This window comes from Callorhinus ursinus, unplaced genomic scaffold (assembly GCF_003265705.2).
Source record: "Callorhinus ursinus isolate GAN/ISIS: 27379988/994484 unplaced genomic scaffold, GSC_fseal_2.0 scaffold23, whole genome shotgun sequence".
Taxonomy (NCBI): domain Eukaryota; kingdom Metazoa; phylum Chordata; class Mammalia; order Carnivora; family Otariidae; genus Callorhinus; species Callorhinus ursinus.
This window is the reverse complement of record NW_027397085.1, coordinates 5830195-5852610: the sequence shown is the minus strand read 5'-3', so window position 1 is coordinate 5852610 and position 22416 is coordinate 5830195. Positions and strand designations below refer to the sequence as shown.

General features: G+C 39.8%; 1 protein-coding gene across 7 annotated transcripts in view; it reads left to right on the top strand.

Moving 5' to 3' along the window:
* ARHGEF28 (Rho guanine nucleotide exchange factor 28) overlaps positions 1-22416 on the top strand; it is a 324502-nt gene that overhangs the window by 178358 nt on the left and 123728 nt on the right. For 5 of the 7 annotated variants that reach the window (XM_073905343.1, XM_073905344.1, XM_073905347.1 and 2 more), the window contains 2 exons: positions 5457-5509; positions 6078-6138. The exons of 1 other annotated variant lie outside the window; for it this stretch is intronic. In XM_073905343.1, the coding sequence (XP_073761444.1) occupies positions 5457-5509; positions 6078-6138 (114 nt within the window). Of the gene's footprint in view, positions 1-4672; positions 5069-5187; positions 5510-6077; positions 6139-22416 lie in introns of those variants that run through there. One more of the 7 variants, XM_073905348.1, reaches the window with a different exon arrangement.

Sequence of the window (22416 nt, the reverse complement as noted above, 5' to 3'; positions counted from 1 at the left end):
CTGAGTTGGACACAGAGTTCTAATCTTAACCCCAATATGGAGTATCCATCCAAGGACTTGATCAGCGTTGTTCACCTGAATGTCAAGTATTTTGGCATTTTTGAGACAATACAGATCATACCAAGGGAATGTACTTTCCAGCCCTGGGAAGTGATTTGTAATTGTTCATTTCATCTTACAGAGCAGCTCAGCTTTTCCTGTGCTTCCTTGAGAGGCTGACTTTGCCAATCTACTTTCTCCTCCTGCCCACAGGAGAGAGCGAGTTTCATCATCAAAGGGCCAAGGATAAAAATAGGATATCAAGTTAATTTATGATACTCATTTTATTTATTATTATAATACTGGTATTTTCTCACACATGAAGAAAAATTCTCCTCCTTGCCTCCCCAGTTTATCAGAAGAATCTCAGTTTGAGCTGGAAAGAATCTCAGATTCTTCAGAACTCACCTAGATGTAACAGACTCTGTTCAGACGGGCTATGGATACTGGTTCCAGCTGGATCAGATGAGCTGGGTAGAGGCAAGGACTAGCATTAACGGAGCCGGATTGTATCAGGAGTCTAATACACTTGAAATAAGCTTATGTTGAAAATATAGCTAAAGAGTTTCTTTCCTGAGTTGAAACAGAATCTAAGTGGGAAGTCAGAGGGACAGAAAAGTATTCAAAAGACAAAATTGAATGTTGTTTATATCTTTCAAGTATGACTTGCCTCATTTTATTTAAGCAGTTGAATAAATCAGGCAAATTACATCATGACCTCAGTGTGAGATGTCATGATTTAGAGCTTCTGCTTATGTGAAAGTTGCAACCAAAGTTTTGGGCTGAGCATATCTTTTTTCTCCCCCATGAGTAAGTTCTTCACTGTTTGAGACTTTATGGGGAGTGGGCAAATGCATACTGGAGATGTAAACAAAACAAAACAAACCCAAAATGATATTATAAAAACATATTAAGCATAGTTACTGTATGACCCAGTAATGACACTCCTAGACAGAATGAAAACCTCCATCTCCATAATAACATGTATGCTGGTGTTCATAGCAGCATTATTCGTACCTGCCAAAAGGCGGGAGCAACCTAGATGCCCATCAGGAGTGGATATACAAAATGTGGTCCATCCATATAGTGGAATGGCATTTGGCAATAAAAAGGGATGTACTACTGATAGATTACAACATGAACGAACCTTAAAAATATTACATTCTGTGAGAGAATCCCCATACAAAAGACCATATATTGTGCGATGCCATTTATGTGAAATATCCAGAACAGACAAATCCATTAAGACAGAATGAAGATTGGTGGTTGCCTTCGGGGTTGGGGGGGGGGTAGTTAGGGAGAAATGGGTAGTGAGTGCTAATGGGTACAGGGTTTCTTATTGGGGGTAATGAAAATGTTCTCAACCTGTGCTAATGATTGCAAAACATTGACTATGTCAAAATAATTGAATTGTACACTTAAAATGGGTAATTAGTATGATATTATACCTTAAAGCTGTTAAAAACATGCATGTAGAGAAGAAGTATATTCTAAAACATTAACAGTGGTTTTCTTTTGCTTTTTCTTAATTATTTTTTGTGGCTCAAAAAAGTGTCACAAGTAATTTAAAGTATGTAAAAAAAGATTTCAAATTCTTTTTGAAAGGATGTAGAGTGCAAATATGAAAATTATATTGTAAATAATACATTTGGAGTTGCTTTAGGGTAGGAATTTCTTCTTTCACCTTGACGTCTTTTCCCTGGCTGATCCTGTGGCTCAGCAGGGACCCCACAATGCTTGTTCACTTGAATGGACTGTTGGGGCTCACAGACTAATGGGGCTTATGCTCATATTTTTATAGATGATTGCCTTATCCTTTCTCCCAATCCATATTTATACTGGGAAGTCCAAAAGGTAGTTTTTACCAGTATCCCCACTTTTAGGAAAAAATGGAGTAATTGGGATACTGAAACAAAAGGGCACAGTATTAAGATAGTCTGTGAGTTAAGAGTAGGAGAGTTTCTTAAATTTGTTCCCTCTGTCATTTTAGTTCTCTGGGATTTGTGAATTGGGCATACACACTAGGATAAAACATGAAGTGATAAATTGAAGCAAAGTTGTTAGAAGGGAAACACCAGTGCATAACTGCAAAGGAAAGGGTGGTTTTGGGGCTTAGCTAGAGGGGTGGGAGGAAGCAAAGGGAAAAGCATTCATCTGTCTGCTCAATCTGGCAGTTCAAAAGTTATGATAAACAGTGCTGGTATTCAAAGCGTTTCAATTAGTATTTCAAAAAAAGTGAACAACTTTCCCTACCCTGTCCTGACCTAGAGCTTGCCTAATGATCCAGTACATCTCATCAGCTATTTTGGGCCACCAGATTGAGGTGGAGGAGAGAAGCATTTATTCAATGCCTTTAATATGCCAGGCACTCGCTTGGCACTGGGGATTCAAGGGTTGGGCCAAAATCAATTTGGACCCAGCCTTCCCAGAACTCAGTCTGTTGAGAGAAAAGGATCCATTCAAAGACTCTGCACCACTCTCCTTTGTGGGGGAGGCAGCGTGAGCTGAGAGCATGACCCTCGTTTTTCAGTTGTACTTGTGATGATGCCCTGCCAATCTAACCCAGTTGTGAACTTGATTGTGGACAGTTGAACCTGAACCAAGAATGAAGCAGCAGTAGTTGTCTGGCTGGCTCTGATCATGATTTTTTTTTTTTTTTTGCCTCCTTCCTGGGAGGAGTCAGATGATACAGCAAAGGGTAGTTAAAGGAGAATACTGATCGTCCTGTATTTTCAGTGTAAGCTTTTGCTTTGCTTAAGTGTAGCCTCTGTGGTCCCATTTTTCAAAAGAGGGCAGTAAGACTTAACACAGAGTTGAGATCTATTAGGCTAATTTGTTTCTTAACAAAACACTGGTAGTCATCTTAGAGCTGCCTAACCCTGTTGTTTGAAAACCCTGTTTGCTGGTACAGTGTCGCTGGTGAACATGAATATTAGAGATTATTTATTATTCCATTATAGTTTGGCAATAAGAAAACATGTTTATTAAGTTTGGTAAATCGGATTTAGAGGGGATAATCCTTCTGGGTGGGCCATGCAGGCAAGATTAATAGGCCTTTAAAAGTTACTGATACCATTATCTGCTGCAGGTTGCTATGGCAATGTGTGGTTTGATTGCACTATGCCATTGGTGTTACAGTGGAGTGAATGTAAAAGGATCCTGGTCATTTAGCAGAAACTCTCCTAGAGCAATTTGATTAAATTCCGGTTGAATGAATGCCAAATTCTTTAAAAGCTCTAGGATGTAGCTGTGTATTGTCCCAGATTAATTAAAGATACATTATTATTCTGAATCTATACACGGTCACAACTATTTTTAATAATGTTTGCATAAAGATTTTATAACTTTGAAAGCTATTTTTAAACTGATGAAGTACAAATTTTACAAACACTTGTCTCTTTTAATATAGTTTGTGGTAGTGGCATTAATTAGACTATACCCAAAACAAAAGAAAAATGCAGTAGATAATAAGGAAAACTGTAGGCTGACAGTATGCAAACAGTGAAATTTTGAGAGTGGCAGGAAGCTGGAATCTGAACACACTTACCATGATGACCCAGCTTCTGTTACTGCAAGCTGGGTTTTCTCAGATGCTGTGGCCTTCTGCATTAGCACGATCTTGAACAAGATGCGTGCTATTCCTTTCCATCGGCCGCCCTAGGTACACAATTCTTTAGAAATGCAGAATCCTAAATTCAAGAGCATACGGTCTGAAACAGTTTTAAAGGAATATTTTATAATAGCAAAATAAAAACGTGTGTGACTCTCTTGATGTCTAGGCAGAAGTGTCTATTGAAACTTGGGTTCTCATTACCTTCCCTTTCTTCACCAAATGGTGCTCTTTCCCCCACCTAGCCAACTTTTACACCCAACACTTTCTGCATCTGTGCACTGGGGCAGAAAGCTTTATGTTAGGGTTTTGAATTTGGGCACTTGAGCAGCCAGCTTTTGAAGGGAGAAGTCGGTTCATTTTGGCCTTCCTAGTGCTGACCCTGTTGTTGAGCAGATGTTACTATGCTGCCACCTGGAGGCCCTGTGTGGGGTGTGCATTTAAAGGTAGGTGGGGGGTGCCAGAGAGCAGAAGCCGCCCAGGCTGGATGTCCGCGTATCCTTAATTCCTGTTGATGTCAGTTGACATGACCACGTGAAACTGAACCTATTATCGTTTCATTTTAAACTATGGGGCTAAGAAGGATTATGGATTCAAGAGCAGTAAACTACTGTGGAGTATAAATATCTCATTAATTGTTAGTAAATGCAAAGTTTCTATTACGCACATTTTAAAAAGCCCATCAGGACGGTGAGAGAGTTGACTGCTCTATCCTTGCCTGACTCTGATTTGTCAGGAAAGTACCTTATACTTTTTCTAAGCAAGAACATGAATGAACCTCCTAGCTTCGGTGCCTGGCAATAAGAGGAGCTTGAATAAATCCACCTGGTGGTGTGAAGCCTCTGGTGACTTCAGTTAATGGGCTGGCAAAGTGGACCAGGGACTGTCTAGGTAAACTAGTGGGGTTTCCCCAGAATTGGCATCAGGCAGGGCAGCTGAGAGGGTCCAGAGGAGGCCATGGGCCCACAATAGTGTATATTCCTACCATTGTTGCTAAAGTTTCTTAACTACCTGCCCTTGCTAGGAGTGTCCAGTGCTTATTTTCCCCAGGCCCAAGTCTGCTTTTGGTGGTTATATATTAACAATAGTGGCTCTTGTTTACGGGCAACTGAGTGGGAAGAGAACCAGTCAAGACCCAGAGGAAAATACCCCTTAAATGAACCTTCCTGTTTAGCTTAGAACATCCTAACCACTAATATTTCCAGGAAAGGTTTATTCAGAAAAAGGGTACCCAGCGTGCCTGGGGCCTGTCCGTGCTCAGCCTGGCACCATCTGTGGTAGGAGCCCAAGGGTTGTGCTGGTGTTACAGCCTTTCAAGGATGCCCAAGGAAAGGCAGAACTTCATCTGGAATGAATTATGCCCTTTTGAAACATGAAATCTGTGGTATTTGAGGAGCTAGACATGTGGGATATCCTCAGGTAGGTACTAGTCATGTCCTTCGAATCTTGGCTATTTTGAAGAGCCTTCGTTCTGTGAGCAGCCTGCCTTCTGAATCAGGGGCATTTGTTGATTTAATGATGTTTTTTTTTTCCCTCAGGATTTCCTGCAAGAGGTTCTGGGCTTGTTTACCTCTTGGTCCACACAAATATTACCGGAGTGTAGCAGTTGGGCCATCACATACTCTGTGGAGAGTTGATTTTTAAGAAGCCTAACCTAGGCTAGCTCTGCACAGACAGCTCCTGGGGCAATTCGTTTATATTTGTTGCCTGCTTTTCGGTTTTTCTTTCTTTCTTTCTTTCTTTTTTTTTTTTTTTTTTAATGAAAGCTCCTATCAGCAGATCCTGATGAGGATCATTCCTTTTGCAGAGATTAAGAACTTGGCGACCAGCCGATCATCACCTGAGAAGGAGGATGTAAAGGTAATGACTCTCTGCCCCTCTTTCTTTTTTGCACTTTTCCCCAGAGCTGAAGTAGAAGTGAAGATCTAGTGGTAATAACAAATTTATGCCCCCCCCAAATACCAAAAACAAACCTCCAGGGGTGTCCCCCATGTCACATTCAGAATAACTTGAAATTCAGTTGGCTTTATTGCATTTTCAGTCTCTACTCTTCATGACCAAAGCTGGCTGTCTTTCTGGGTTGCAGTTGTATATGCAAGACGTATACATTTTCCAAAACCAAGTTTTTCCTTAAAGATGGGTAGCTACAAATGTTTGCCAGCAATGTGACTGCAAGAGTATGCTCGGGAGACGTCCTGGGAAGAAAGGACCTAGGGAGGGCTTCCGCGTGGGGTGGGTCCTTCCCTTTCTGTAGCTCCTGAATAACACTGAGTAAGTACAAGACTAGTTTTGTTGACGTGCGGCGAGACATGTAACATGTCTTCAGTGATAGTTTCTGAGGTGGCTTTTTCTGAGTTGATAAAAATCAATAGAATTGGGGCACATAAGTAATTTTTGTCAAAACCCTGCCTGACCTTATCTTTTCCAGTGTGTGGAAAACCTGGTGGTTCAACCGAATGACCACGAAGACCAGGACAGTCTAGATTCGGGTATGTTCCAAAATAGCGCTTTCCCCTGTACTCCTAAGAGTATGCCAGTCCTGGGTATAGAGAGGACCAGAAGAAAATAAATTTTAAAATAAAACCTTCCTTCCTGGGAGCTTTGTCTAGTTTTCGAAACCGATGCAGATACATTTTTGTTGCTGCAGCAGTTACAATACTTTGAGTTCTGGGGTTGAGCCTCCACTTACAATCTTTTGAAAAACAAACCAAGACAAAGCAATGAAGGCTTTGCCTGAGCAGTTGAGCTCTGAGCCAGACTCTGGCTTAGGACTGATCCTGTGTTAGTTACCTCGTAACTTCTCTGAGGTAGGCACCAACTTCAGTTTCAGGTGAAGTGACTGAGGACTCTGGCAGACAGCCCGTGGTGGGACTGAGACTCCTAACTCCATTCTGCCTGGCCCTGGAACCCCAGGCTTACCACCGTCCCATTTTGATGCCCAGTTGCAGGGCCTTTGGAGCTGAGCCAGCGAGCCTGAGGAAGGACCAGACATTGTCTGGGCACCAGGAGATCTGATGGCACAGTGAAGGTAGTTTTGCCCCAGGACTGGACATTCTCATCTACCTACAGATTCTAGTTCACATCATCCTAGGGCACGTCCCCAGGTCTCTCTGGCCGCTTGCTAGTTCTTGAGGGCTAATCTGGATCCTAGAGTTCCCCTTTGAGTTTGAGCCTGAGGAAGCTGTTGGAGGCTGGAGGACATACATAACCTGGGCCATCAGCTGATGTCTCCTATGGGCCCCTGGGTGGTCTGTGCAGACCTCTGGGGCTGAGTGGAAAGCCCCGGCACAGAGCTAGGTGCCAGGTGTTGCCAGGAGTGGGGTGGTATTAGCAGTGGTAGAGGAGTGCTCAGGCTGATGTGGAAGGGGGAGGACGGAGATGATGCCCAGGGTGAGTTCAGTAGTGAGGGGGCCAGGCCTGGAGCCTCGTGGTGCAGGGGTCTTGCTGGAGGCCAGTGGAGTGTTGTTGGCACATTTGGCAGGTATGGGCAGAACAGTGACAGCGGTGGGGGGCGAGTCATGAAGAATAAAGCATGGTGAGGAGAAAGCACGACCATCAGCGGCCGTTGGCTGTGCTGCCCGTAGCTTGGCTCCAAGCCAGAGGTGTTTGTCCGATCTCTTCGGATGGGGTACTACCACTGAAACTGGAACAGAAACTTAGACTCTGCCAAGCAATCCGCACACCTTGAATATTTCTGCTATATAAGGTAAGGGTGATAATGTACTTCCAGAAGAGGGGAAGAGGAAGGGGAAATGGAAGCAAACATCTCAGTTTAAATGACTCTTGGAGGCCATTAAATCCAGGAGCATAGCTGCTGCTCGAGCATACAGGATGTCTCATCTACAAATTACATCATGCTCCCAGGAATGTTAGCTTTGAAGAATGTTTACCAAGACAAATTGCTGGAGGGGGAGGAATGTCGGCTGTTACAAGTATTACATAGGATGATTTTAATTTTCACTTTTAAAAACTCCATTCTCAAACCAGTACATTTGCTGGGTAAGAAGCCCCGTGGTAAGGAGAATATAGTAGCCTGACCTAATCGGTGTGTTTTGTCAGTAACATCATTGTGTCTGAGGAGGATCGTAATAAATGATTTGAGACAAACTTGTATGACTTTAATCCCCAGTGAAAATGGCCACAAATGATTATTCCTTGTGCTAACATTGGCTTTTTTCTTCATTTAAACTTTTAGGATTGAAAAAACTTACCTGACTTTATGCAAAGAAAATGGTAATAGATTTTAAAAGAACCTTCTGGGACAGAAGGGGACAGGAAGCAATGAGCAATAGTTGGATGATAAGCTGGAGTCTGGAAATCGAAACAGCTTTTCCACAAGGCCACTTCCAAACTGTTGTGTTATTTTATATGTGCTTACATTCTGCTCAGTCTCCTAGGACATACTGATAAATATGGGATTGAGGTTTATTTCTTTGCTGATTTGTATTATTCAGAATGGTATGATGTTAGTTTAGCATGCTCTCGTAAACTACATCGGTGCTGTTACAGTAGAACTTGCTGTGATGATGGGCATGTTTTATATCTGTACTATTCAACATGAATAGTAGTCACATAGTTCTATTGTGTGTGTGATGTATGACTAGTGTGGCTGAGGAATTAACTTATAACTTTAGTTTTTATTGCCCCAGAAGTTCCCTTTGTATTGTTGATCATCAGAGCATCAAGAATCCTACTGGCCATTAGTTCATACACTGAAAAGTACTGTTGATTGCAGAGATGATGTCTTGGGTGGGTAATAGCTGGTAAGCTCATCCATGCCAGTGCCTCTGAACCACCTCAGTGAGTAGTAAGGGGATGTTCAGGAGTGATGGCTCTGTTGAGATGGGTCAGTAGAGAAATTAAGAAGGGAGAGAGAGTCTGTTTGGCTCAAGTCTGCAGGACTCAGTAGGATTAAGAAATAGAAGCTCAGTAGTGGGCCCCAGCAAATGCTGTGCCAAGGAGAAGGGAAGTGAACATCAAGCACGAGCAAGGGGACAGCTGTGAGAATTTGGAGGGATGGTGAGCTTCAGCTGCCTTCTTGGAATCCCACCTGCAAATGAAGATGCATAAACCATCATTGCATCAGCCAAGTTGCAAATGGCTTGATACGTTGCTGTCTTGTGAACTCTACTTTTAAAGGGTTGAATTTGAAAAAAAATAGAACTGTGTGCCTCATTAGAAATGAAGATTTTCAGTTAAAAGTTAAGTTTGTCCTTGAGGACTGCAAATCAAGAGTGCCAATGTGGCAGGTGAATTACAGAAGCTCCTGGAAGGTGACACTCCTGCTCTCTTAGCAAGTGATACTCCAGAGTGTGAGTGAAGTTGTGTATGTCAGACCAGATTTAGTGACATTCACACTGATGTTGATTTTCCTGCAATAATTTATCAGCCATGTCCTGCATTGGACTAAAGATGGCTTGAGAGTTATCTACCTACAGCTGTACATTGTAGAACTATTTGAATAGAAAAAATGAAGGATTGGTGAGACAGATTGGTTAAAACAAGAACCATGTGAGCATGTTTTAACTTTCCTCAAGGGACAAGATAGGGAGGTAGAGACATTAGGGGAGGTGGTGATGGAATTGGTTGGCATCATGGTTCTATGCTTGAGAAGTCCCAGTACCTTAAAGCTCTGGGCAGGAAGGAAGGCTGCATTTACTACCCCGGGTCTGGCTGGCAGAGAGTGGACCAGAGAAGATTTCATATAGAATATCATGTCAAAATAAGGTTTTTGGAAAAAATAATATTTTTATTTTAAAAAATTTTTAATTTTAATTTAAAAAATTTTAAAGATTTTATTTATTTGACAGAGAGAGAGAGAGAGAGACAGCGAGAGAGGGAACACAAGCAGGGGGAGAGGGAGAGGGAGAAGCAGGCTTCCTGCTGAGCAGGGAGCCCGATGCAGGGCTTGATCCCAAGACCCTGGGATCATGACCTGAGCCAAAGGCAGACGCTCAATACCTGAGCCACCCAGGCGCCCCAAAAATAATATTTTTAAATTGTGGAAGCAATAAATGCTCACAGTAGAAAAATTGGGAATTTTAGAACCTTTAGGAAAAGAGAGAAACAACCCTATATTTTGCTCACCCAAAGCAGCTGCTATTAAACTTAGCTGTATTCCTACCAGTATTTTTAGGTGCATCTATTTTTAACATAGTTGTGATCATGTAAACAATTGAATTTTGTGCCCTGTTTTATTCATTTAACATTATATGCCATAAGTAAGTTCTGTGTTAGTAGGTAGCTTAAAATGATTCTGTACATTTTTCTACAAAAAATAGGGGTTACTTTTCTAAGAAGAAGGGGAAAGTGTCTTAAATTTTGCCAGTCAGTATTTATCAGTGAGAAGAAAAGCTCTTCTTTTTATAATAAGTATTGTTTGATTTTATAGAGTGACCTGATTTTCAGTATATGCTGAGGTTCGAATCCCAATTATTCTTCAGTATTTTGGGTCACTTCATTGCTATTACTGTTGGTTACTTATAGGTAACATGAGAAAAAGGAAACCTTTTAATCTTTTAGCTAGTATGTGTTGGGGCCTGGGAGGTGTGGGTACCCAGGAGAGAGATAAGCCAAAGCTGGTGTGGAAAGAAACCTGACCTGATACCCAAAAAAATTGATCCAGACCAATCATGAGAAGGAAGCAGAAATAGACAGAAATGTTCAGTAGGAAACAAAGTGTTTCAAATTGCTTAACCTAGACAGCACAGACTCTCAGGACTACAGAAAAGACCCAGAAGGAGAAACAAAGGTGCTACGTAGGAAGCTTAGGGAAAAATATTTTTAGTAAACGGAAGCTGGATGGAAATCATTGGAAGATCCAGAGGATCAGCCCCTCTAGAGCAGAATGTTTGGTGTAGTACAAACTCGTGTTTTGGGATCCCCATTTGTGGGTCTATCTGGGAGAGGTCCAAGCCCATGGATTTCAGTGGTAAGGTGCATGGAGACTGTGTAGTGAATCCTGATGGTTTGGCATAAAGCACCAAATAAGTAGGGCTAACCGGGTTAATCTTTGTTCTCTTATATTAACTAAAAGTTTAGAAATGAAATTAATGACGCTAAGTTATACAAGCATATAAAACAGCACTTTTAAGTTGTTTGTGGGAACAGTTTTGAGATGATTCCAAACAGCAGGGAATCTTAAGATCTAGGACCCATGGGATGCCTGGGTGGCTCAGTCAGTTAAGCATCTGCCTTCAGCTCAGGTCACGGTCCCGTGATCCTGGGTCGATTCCTGCATCAGGTTCCTTCCTGAGCAAGGAGCCTGCTTCTCCATCTGCCTGCCTTTCCCCCTGCTTGTGCTCTCTCTCTCTCTCTCTCTCTCTGACAAATAAATAAATAAAATCTTAAAAAAAAAAAAAAATCTGGGACCCATGTCAGAGGAAGTGGGCCCTCTGTTGGCTGTTATTTAATAACACATGTGTATCTATGTTGAGATCTCAAGAATGTTAAACATGAAGGAATATCTAAAAAAGTGTCAGGGAGAAGGAAACTTAGCAGAGCTCTCAACCTTCTAAAAAAGAAGTTTTGAAGTCTGATTTTTGGCAGATCTTTCTCTGTGCCCCAGGCTACAGAATCTTCTGTGGATTCCTTTGTGGTGGTGGTGGGGGGGGAGGCAGTTTTCATTTCTTTACCACAAACCAAAGCTTATCAGTGATTGGATTTTGAAATAAAGGAGCTGGGGCTAGGAATGGAGACATAACCCAAGACCACTGGAAATGCAAAGTTATTTGTAAAAATGGACTCGTATTCCTTCTGTTGACTTCAGTGAAATTTTCTTACTACACTTGTTGAGGTTTTAAACATTGTTTTTGGTAGAAGAAATTACTGACTTACTGGAATTCTGAATATTACAAGCTCTGTTTGGGTCCTTTACTATAAGTGTTCTATTTGTGGCTTCATTGTTTGGACATATTTTTCTTGTGGAATGTGAATAAAGCATTTTTCTTTAAATTAGACAATTAGAATATTTATTGGCAGAATTCTATCCCATGAATTAAAGAATTATGGGATTTTTAGGTTAATATATGCTATAAACTAGAGCACATGAAGAAACTAAAGCCTTACTGGAGGTATATAATATTATATTGCTTTTCTTCTGATTAAAAAACACATACACAAACACTGTGTTAAACTGGAATTCCCAAATCTACTGTCTGATGAAACCATGAGTCTTATGCTTTGCCTATTATTAGCTCACAAATGTAAAAAACGCAAAATAAAAGTGAGTTAAGGTTAAGAGTTGTATAGGCACTCAACCTATGGTTCTAAACTTAGCCTGCACATTGGGATTACCCTTGGAGCTTTAATAATACTGAAACCTGTGTCCATTCCCAGAGAAATCTGATTTAACTGGTCTGGAGTGAAGCCCACACTTAGAGTTCTTAAAGTTCCCCAGGTGATTCTCAGTGTGGCCCAAGGTTGAGAACCATGATGTACTTCCTTGAGGGAGCTCTGCTTTGCTGAAATCACCCCTGACTTCCTGGGGTTTCCATCTTCTTAGAGTTGGGGAAATGTGGTTCTACTTGTATTGCAATAGATGGCAAAAGCAATGAATGGAAGCCAATTTGTATTGGGTTTGCAGACTTTGAATGAGTATCATCATCAATATCATAGATACGTGGGAAATGTAAAAACTTTGGAAAAAAACTACTGAGAGAAAATCCAGTGATTGTCACTTGCTTTCAGAGTCATTTAATGACATAAATGTACCTGTACATTTCCAGGGACACAAATGGAGAGGAAGTGAACTGGGTTTACACTAATGTCATAAGGACTTTACAAGGATGCCTGATATTTGTACCCGTGGTACAAGCCAAACTGCCTTCTGCTTTCATTCAACAAACCAACTTAATTTCTGAAATGTAACTGAGGGAGGAGAAAAAGGGCAGTTTTTTCTCTGAATTAAAATTTTTTTTTTCATCATGATAAGTGTACTCTTTAATCCCCATCCCCTATTTCACCCATTCCTCCACCCACCTCCCCTCTGGTAACCAACAGTTCTCTATAGTTAAGAGTCTGTTTCTTGGTTTCTCTCTTTCTCTTTTTTCCTTTGGTTGTTTGTTTTGTTTTTTGCTTCTTTTCTTAGATTCCACATATGACTGAGATCATATGGTATTTGTCTTTCTCTGACTTATTTTGTTTAGCATTATACTCTTTAGCTCCATCCATGTTGTTGCAAATGGCAAAATTTCATTCTTTTTTATGGCTGGACAATATTCCATTGTATATACATACCACATCTTCTTGATCTGTTCATCAATCAATAGACATTTGGGCTGCTTCCACACTTTGGCTATGTAGATAATGCTACTATAAACATCAGGGTGCATGTATCCCTTTGAATTAGTGTTTCTGTATTTTGGGGTTAAATACCAGTGTGATTGCTCAGTTGTAGTATAGTTTGATTTTTAATTTTTTGAGGAACAGGCATACTTTTCCAGAGCGGCTGCACCAGGTTGCATTTCTGCCAGCAGTGAACAAGGGTTCCTTTTTCTCCACAACCTCGCCAGCATTTGTTGTTTCTTGTGTTTTCGATTTTAGCCATTCTGATGGGTGTGAGGTCATAACTCACTGGTTTTGATTTGCATTTCCCTGATGATGAGTGATATTGACCATCTTTTCATGTGTCTGTTGGCCATATGTCTTCTTTGGAGAAATGTCTGTTCATGTCTTCTCATTTTTTAATTGGGTTATTTGTTTTTTGGGTATTAAGTTGTATCCATTCTTTATATTTTTTAGGTTAGCTAACTCTTTATTGGATATGTCATTTGCAAATATCTTCTCTAATTCCATAAGTTGCCTTTTAGTTTTGTTGAGGTTTCCTTCACTGTGCAGAAATTTTTTTGTTTTGTAGTCCCAGTAGTTTGCTTTTATTTCCCTTGCCTCAGGAGACATATCTAGAAAATTGTTGCCATGGCTGATGTCAGAGAGATTACTGCCTGTGCTCTTTTCAGGTTTTTGTGGCTTCGGGTCTCATAGGTCTTTAACCCACTTTGAGTTTTTTTTGTGTGTGTGTATGGTGAAAGAAAAGTGGTCCAGTTTCATTCTTTGCATGTGGCTGTCTAGTTGGTTAAAGAGACCATCATTTCCTCATTATATATTAATTCTAAATTTTCATTCTCCAGAATAAGACCTCAACTCCACATAAACTAGCTTATTAGTGAATGAGTAAATCACATAGGCTCCATCCCTAAAGATTCTATTTTGATGTTTAAGTCAAGTGATTAGATTATAAAATTCAAACAAAAATAAAATATTAAGGAAACTACTAATTTATAAAACATGAAACAAATGAAAAATAGGAAATATGTTGTGGAAATAATATTTAAAATTTTTACATGGAAAGTTAAAATTCCAGCCACAGATTTCTTCCCCTTTTCTTGTGCTGAAATCCTTGAGTATACCGATGTGTCCAGACATTTAATGAAGGAATTGCTCTCACAGAGGAATCCCTGGGCTCTGGGCTTCATTGCAGTGGGCAAGTGTGCTTATGTGAGTTTAGGCTTGCTCTTTTTTGAGTACCAGTGGTTAATCCCTTGGAAGGGACTTCAGGGCAGTTAATGCTTGTATTCCCTGGCATGAAAGCTTACAATTCATTTGGACAAGTTGGTTTAACTTTTAGAGTGGCTAATTGAGAAGACATTGGTATGAAATATGGCCCCTTACTTCAGGCATGAGCAAGAAAGCCAATAGAATTTATTCTTCATGGTATGAGATTCTGTGGAAGGATGTGTATGAGCTAAAGTATAGAGAAGTGGTACCATTGCAAATTGAACAGGAGATCTAGTAGTAAATGTGGTTCTTTATAATAATTAAAATAACAAAAAAAAATCACAGAGTAAAGTTCAAGTTTTCCAGAACTTGAGTAGAAGACTTTGAGTAAGCTAGCTGGGTTTCATCCATGCTCTAGAGATTTGTCTGCCAATAAGATTTCTGTGATCTAACTGGGTAGACGTGCTTACCCTCAGGTGCACATGGGAGCCTCTCACTGGGGTTGCCTCTTGGGAACCTATTAACTCCAAAGAGACACTATTTGTTTATGAAAAATTAAAATTAGTTCCAGCATATCATCTTTTAATGTCTAATTAGCTTTGTCAGAGCTACGCAGTTACTTCACATAATACCTTAGGCAAAAGAAAGTGGATTCTTATGCATGACTTGAATTCTGCATATATGATTAAGTGATGCAGTCTTTTAGCATGAATTCCACAAACATCCATCGAGTGAACATAGATTCTGTACTTTTTGCCTCATCCTTAAAATTTTTTTAAATTTTATTTTTAGAACAGATTTCAGATTTGTAGAAAAATTGTAAAGATAGTTACAGAGAGTTCCCACATGTCCCTCTTCCCCTATTAACAAATACTATGGTGCATTTGTTCAAATGAGTTAACCAGTATTGATACATTATTATTGACTAAAGTCCATACTTTATTTAGATTTTCTTAGATTTATCTAATTTCCATTTTGTGTCCCAGGATCCTCTCCAGGATACCATATTATATTTAGTTATCATGTTTCCTTAGGCTCCTCTTGGCAGTGAGAATTTCTCAGACTTTGCATGTTTTTAATTATCTTGACAGTTTTAGGACTACTTGTCAGATAATCTGTAGAATGGCCCTCGATAGGTATTTTTTTGATGTTTTTCCCAACATTATGTTGAGGTTATGGGTTTTGGGAGGAAGACCACAGAGGTAAAATGCCATTTTCATCACATCAATGGTATATGCTATCAACCTTACTTAAAACTGTTAATGATGACCTTGATTATGTGGCAGAGTAGGGTTTGTCAGGTTTCTTCACTGTAAAGTTACTCTTCCCCACTACTCTTTGCATACTCTTTGGAAAGATGTGCATCCTGTACTTCAGGGGTGGGGTGTCCTCTGTATACTTCCTTGTGGGCAAATAAATAACTGGGAATTATTCTACATGGGACACTTATACTTCCCCATCTATTTAATCATTTCTGTCAGTATGGATTCATGCATATTTGACACTGCCTCATAATTTAGTACTGCTTTATTTGTTGTTGAGGAGTGGTCTAGCTTTCACAATGGGGAATTCTTCTAGTTGGCTTCCTTGTCATTTCTACACATTTCCCTCATTGTGGGATTTTTTTGCTGTTAGTTTTTTTTTTTAGAGGGGTAAAAGTATTCTTTATGATACTATAATGGTGGATACATGCCACTGCATTTGTCAAAACTCAGGGAACTTTATGGCACAAAAGTAAACTTTAATTTGTGCAAATAAAAAAAATGAAGTTGGAGGATCCTTTGATGGAAGCAGAATGTGACAAAACAATCTAACTACTAAAAATGTATGAGATTCCTTACTGTAAGAGATGAGAAGCCTTCAGACCTCAGTAACTTTGGAAATGAGTAGAGTCTATAAGAATAAAGGCAAAATAAACTGTACATAAGCACTGTCCTCTAGGTGATAAAGTTGTTTCTCACAGGGATACAGGTTAATAGTTTTTATACCACTGTAACAGTGCGCTGGAAATGAACAACTAAGCAAATGAATTATAGACATTATTGTTATGTTGGAGTGGTTGGGAGTTGGTAGATAACCAAGGGGAGGAGGCTAGAATGATCTGTGTGCTGATGAATTAGAGTTGGCCACATTAGTATGCACACATGATTAGTTAACATAGATATGCATGGTTGCATATAGAAATGTTTGTAGATAAATGTATATAAATAGGTCAGGGCACACATGGAGGTATTTCCTTACTCTGTTGAGCGGGACTGGAAGTAACAATACTCTAGTAGCATATTCAAGATCAGCTACCCTTTCTTCCTTCCTTCCTTCCTTCCTTCCTTCCTTCCTTCCTTCCTTCCTTCCTTCCTTCCTTCCTTTCTTTTTGTTATGTTAATCACCATACATTACATCATTAGTTCTTGATGTAGTGTTCCATGATTCATTGTTTGTGCATAACACCCAGTGCTCCACGCAGAACGTGCCCTCCTTAATACCCATCACCAGGCTAACCCATCCCCCCACCCCCCTCCCCTCTAGAACCCTCAGTTTGTTTTTCAGAGTCCATCGTCTCTCATGGTTCCTCTCCCCCTCCGACTTACTCCCTTTCATTCTTCCCCTCCTGCTATCTTCTTCTTTTTCTTTTTTCTTAACATATCTTGCATTATTTGTTTCAGAAGTACAGATCTGTGATTCAGCAGTCTTGCACAATTCACAGTGCTCACCATAGCACATACCCTCCCCAGTGTCTATCACCCAGCCACCCCATCCCTCCCACCCCCCAAGACTCAGCAACACTCAGTTTGTTTCCTGAGATTAAGAATTCCTCATATCAGTGAGGTGATATGATACATGTCTTTCTCTGATTGACTTATTTCACTCAGCATAACATCCTCCAGTTCCATCCATGTCGTTGCAAATGGCAAGAGCTCATTCCTTTTGATGGTTGCCTAATATTCCATTGTGTATATATACCACATCTTCTTTATTTCTTCATCTGTCGATGGACATCTTGGCTCTTTCCACAGTTTGGCTATTGTGGACATTGCTGCTATAAACATTGGGGTGCACGTACCCCTTCGGATCCCTACATTTGTATCTTTGTGGTAAATACCCAGTAGTGCAATTGCTGGATTGTATGGTAGCTCTATTTTCAACTGTTTAAAGAACCTCCGTACTGTTTTCTAGAGTGGTTGCACCAGCTTGCATTCCCACCAACAGTGTAGGAGGGTTCCCCTTCCTCTGCATCCCCGCCAACATCTGTCGTTTCCTGACTTGTTAATTTTAGCCATTCTGACGGGTGTGAGGTGGTATCTCATTGAGGTTTTGATTTGGATTTCCCTGATGCCGAGCGATGTTGAGCACTTTTTCATGTGTCTGTTGGCCATTTGGATGTCTTCTTTGGAAAAATGTCTGTTCATGGCTTCTGCCCATTTCTTGATTGGATTATTTGTTCTTTGGGTGTTGAGTTTGGTAAGTTCTTTATGGATTTTGGATACTAGCCCTTTATCTGATATGTCATTTGCAGATATTTTCTCCCATTCTGTCGGTTGTCTTTTGGTTTTGTGGGCTGTTTCTTTTGCTGTGCAAAAGCTTTTTATCTTGATGAAATCCCAATAGTTCATTTTTGCCCTTGCTTCCCTTGCTTTTGGCGATGTTTCTAGGAAGAAGTTGTTGCGGCTGAGGTCGAAGAGGTTGCTACCTGTGTTCTCCTTTAGGATTTTGATGGACTCCTGTCTCACGTTTAGGTCTTTCAACAATTTGGAGTCTATTTTTGTGTGTGGTGTAAGGAAATGATCCAGTTTCATTCTTCTGCATGTGGCTGTCCAATTTTCCCAACACCATTTGTTGAAGAGACTGTCTTTTTTCCATTGGACATTCTTTCCTGCTTTGTCGAAGATGAGTTGACCATAGAGTTGAGGGTCCATTTCTGGGCTCTCGATTCTGTTCCATTGATCTGTGTGTCTGTTTTTGTGCCAGTACCATACTGCCTTGATGATGACAGCTTTGTAATAGAGCTGGAAGTCTGGAATTGTGATGCTGCCAGCTTTGCTTTTCTTTTTCAACATTCCTCTGGCTATTCGGGATCTCTTCTGGTTCCATACAAATTTTAGGATTATTTTTTCCATTTCTTTGAAAAAAGTGGGTGGTATTTGGATGGGGATTGCATTGAATGTATAGATTGCTCTAGGTAGCATTGACATTTTCACAATATTTGTTCTTCCAATGCATGAGCATGGAACGTTTTTCCATTTCTTTGTGTCTTCCTCAAGTACTTTCATGAGTATTTTATAGTTTTCTGAGTACAGATCCTTTGCCTCTTTGGTTAAATTTATTCCTAGGTATCTAATGGTTTTGGGTGCAATTGTAAATGGGATTGACTCCTTGATTTGTCTCTCTTCTGTCTTGTTGTTGGTGTATAGGAATGCCACTGATTTCTGTGCATTGATTTTATATCCTGCTACTTTACTGAATTCCTGTATGAGTTCTAGCAGTTTTGGGGTGGAGTCTTTTGGGTTTTCCACATACAGTATCATATCATCTGCAAAGAGTGAGAGTTTGACTTCCTCTTTGCCGATTTGGATGCCTTTGATTTCTTTTTGTTGTCTGATTGCTGTGGCTAGGACTTCTAATACTATGTTGAATAGCAGTGGTGAGAGTGGACATCCCTGCCGCGTTCCTGACCTTAGGGGAAAAGCTCTCAGCTTTCCCCATTGAGAATGATATTCGCTGTAGGTTTTCTTCATAGATGGCTTTTATGATATTGAGGTATGTACCCTCTATCCCTATACTCTGAAGAGTTTTGATCAAGAAAGGATGCTGTACTTTGTCAAATGCTTTTTCTGCATCTATTGAGAGGATCCTATGATTCTTGTTCTTTTGTTAATGTATTGTATCACGTTGATTGATTTGCGGATGTTGAACCAGCCTTGTAGCCCAGGGATAAATCCCACTTGGTCATGGTGAATAATCCTTTTAATGTACTATTGGACCCTATTGGCTAGTATTTTGGTGAGAATTTTTGCATCCATGTGCATCAAGGATATTGGTCTGTAGTTCTCCTTTTTGATGGGGTCTTTGTCTGGTTTTGGGATCAAGGTAATGGTGGCCTCATAAAATGAGTTTGGAAGTTTTCCTTCCATTTCTATTTTTGGAACAGTTTCAGGAGAATAGGTATTAATTCTTTAAATGTCTGATAGAATTCCCCTGGGAAGCCATCTGGCCCTGGGCTTTTGTTTTTTGGGAGATTTTTGATGACTGCTTCAATTTCCTTAGTGGTTATAGGTCTGTTCAGGTTTTCTATTTCTTCCTGGTTCAATTTTAGTAGTTGATACATCTGTAGGAATGCACCCATTTCTTCCAGGTTATCTAATTTGCTGGCATAGAGTTGCTCATAATATGTTCTTATAATTGTTTGTATTTCTTTGGTGTTGGTTGTGATCTCTCCTCTTTCATTCATGATTTTGTTGATTTGGGTCATTTCTCTTTTCTTTTTTTTAAGTCTGGCCAGGGGTTTATCAATCTTGTTAATTCTTTCAAAGACCCAGCTCCTAGTTTCGTTGATCTGTTCTACTGTTCTTTTGGTTTCTAGTTCATTGATTTCTGCTCTGATCTTTATGATTTCTTTTCTCCTGCTGGGTTTAGGCTTTATTTGCTGTTCTTTCTCCAGCTCCTTTAGCTGTAGGGTTAGGTTGTGTATTTGAGACCTTTCTTGTTTCTTGAGGAAGGCTTGTATTGCTATACACTTTCCTCTCAGGACTGCCTTTGCTGTATCCCAAAGATTTTGAACAGTTGTGTTTTCATTTTCATTGGTTTCCATGAATTTTTTTAATTCTTCTTTAATTTCCTGGTTGACCCATTCATTCTTTAGTAGGATGCTCTTTAGCCTCCATGAGCCTCCAACTCAAACCAGTATTTGAGTTCTTTCCGACTTTCCTCTTGTGATTGAGTTCTAGTTTCAAAGCATTGTGGTCTGAAAATATGCAGGGAATGATCCCAATCTTTTGGTACCGGTTGAGACCTGATTTGTGACCTAGGATGTGATCTATTCTGGAGAATGTTCCATGGGCAATAGAGAAGAATGTGTATTCCGTTGCTTTGGGATGGAATGTTCTGAATATGTCTGTGAAGTCCATTTGGTCCAGTGTGTCATTTAAAGTCTTTATTTCCTTGTTGATCTTTTGCTTAGATGATCTGTCCATTTCAGTCAGTGGAGTGTTAAAGTCCCCCACTATTATTGTATTGCTGTCGATGTGTTTCTTCGCTTTTGTTATTAATTGCCTTATATAATTGGCTGCTCCCATGTTCGGGGCATAGATATTTACAATTGTTAGATCTTCTTGTTGGATAGACCCTTTAAGTAGGGTATAGTGTCCTTCCTCATCTCTTATTACAGTCTTTGGTTTAAAATCTAATTTGTCTGATATAAGGATTGCCACCCCAGCTTTCTTTTGGTGTCCGTTAGCATGGTAAATGGTTTTCCACCCCTTCACTTTCAATCTGGGGGTGCCTTTGGGTCTAAAATGAGTCTCTTGAAGACAGCATATTGATGGGTCTTGTTTTTTAATCCAATCTAATAGCCTGTGTCTTTTGATTGGGGCACTGAGCCCATTTACATTCAGGGTAACTATTGAAAGGTATGAATTTAATGCCATTGTATTGCCTCTAAGATGACTGTTAACTGTATATTGTCTCTGTTCCTTTTGATCTGTGCTGTTTTTTGTCTCTCTCTTTGCTTAGAGGACCCCTTTCAATATTTCTTGGAGGGCTGGTTTCGTGTTTGCAAATTCCTTTAGTTTTTGTTTGTTCTGGAAGCTTTTTATCTCTCCTTCTATTTTCAATGATAGCCTAGCTGGATATAGTATTCTTGGTGCATATTTTTCTCGTTTAGTGCTCTGAAGATATCATGCCAATCCTTTCTGGCCTGGCAGGTCTCTGTGGATAGGTCTGTTGCCAATCTAATATTTCTACCATTGTAGGTTACATATCTCTTCTCCCGAGCTGCTTTCAGGATTTTCTCTTTGTCTCTGAGACTCGTAAGTTTTACTATTAGATGTCGGGGTGTTGACCCATTTTTATTGATTTTGAGAGGGGTTCTCTGTGCCTCCTGGATTTTGATGCCTGTTTCCTTCCTCACATTAGGGAAGTTCTCTGCTATTATTTGCTCCAATATACCTTCTGCCCCTCTCTCTCTTTCTTCTTCTTCTGGGATCCCAATTATTCTAATGTTGTTTCGTCTTATCATATCGTTTATCTCTCGAATTCTGCCCTCGTGGTCCTGTAGTTGTTTATCTCTCTTTTTCTCAGCCTCTTTATTTTCCATCATTTGGTCTTCTATATCGCTGATTCTCTCTTCTGCCTCATTTATCCTAGCATTTAGTGCCCCCATTTTTGATTGCACTTCATTAATAGCCTTTTTGATTTTGACTTGGTTAGATTTTAGTTCTTTTATTTCTCCAGAAAGGGTTTCTCTAATAACTTCCACGCTTTTTTCAAGCCCAGCTAGTATCTTTAAAGTCATGATTCTGAACTCTAGGTCCGACATCGTACTAATGTCCGTACTGAGTAGGTCCCTGGCTGACAGTACTATCTCTTGTTCTTTTTGCTGAGGTGATTTCTTTCGTCTTGTCATTTTGTCCAGAGGAGAATAGATGAATGAGAGAACAAAATGCTAACAGGTTAACCACGTCCCCAGCAAATATACTCTATACAAATCAGAAAAGACCTGAAACCAGGGGAAAAGAAAGAAAAAAGAAAGAGAAAAGAAAGAAAGAAAAAAAAAGAAAAAGATGAAAAACAAAAACAGAACAATACAAAAAAACCCCGAATATGATCAAATATGATCAAGCTAGTGCATAGATCAGTGCCACACACTAGATTTTGGGCGTATTTTGGTCTGTTAGAAAAAAGTGCCTCCTAAAATTTTAAAGGAAGAAAGACTTATATATGTACAAAATAAGGGTTGATACAATGAAGGGATGGAAGATGACTGTAAAGATGAAAATTATAAAAGATTTTATAAAAGGAATTGATACGATAAGAAGTTGTTTGAAAAAAGAAAGAAGAAGATTTAAAAAAAAAGAGAATGTGATCAGGCAGGAGACTAGAACAAAGCCATACACTAGTGATTTAGGGTATATTTTGATCTGTTAGAAGAAACTGTATCTCAAAATGTTAAAGAGAGAACAACTTATATATATATATATATATATATATATGCCAAAAATAAGGGTAACTGCTATGAAGGGATAAAATATGACTCTAAAAATGAAAAATAAAAAAAGGGA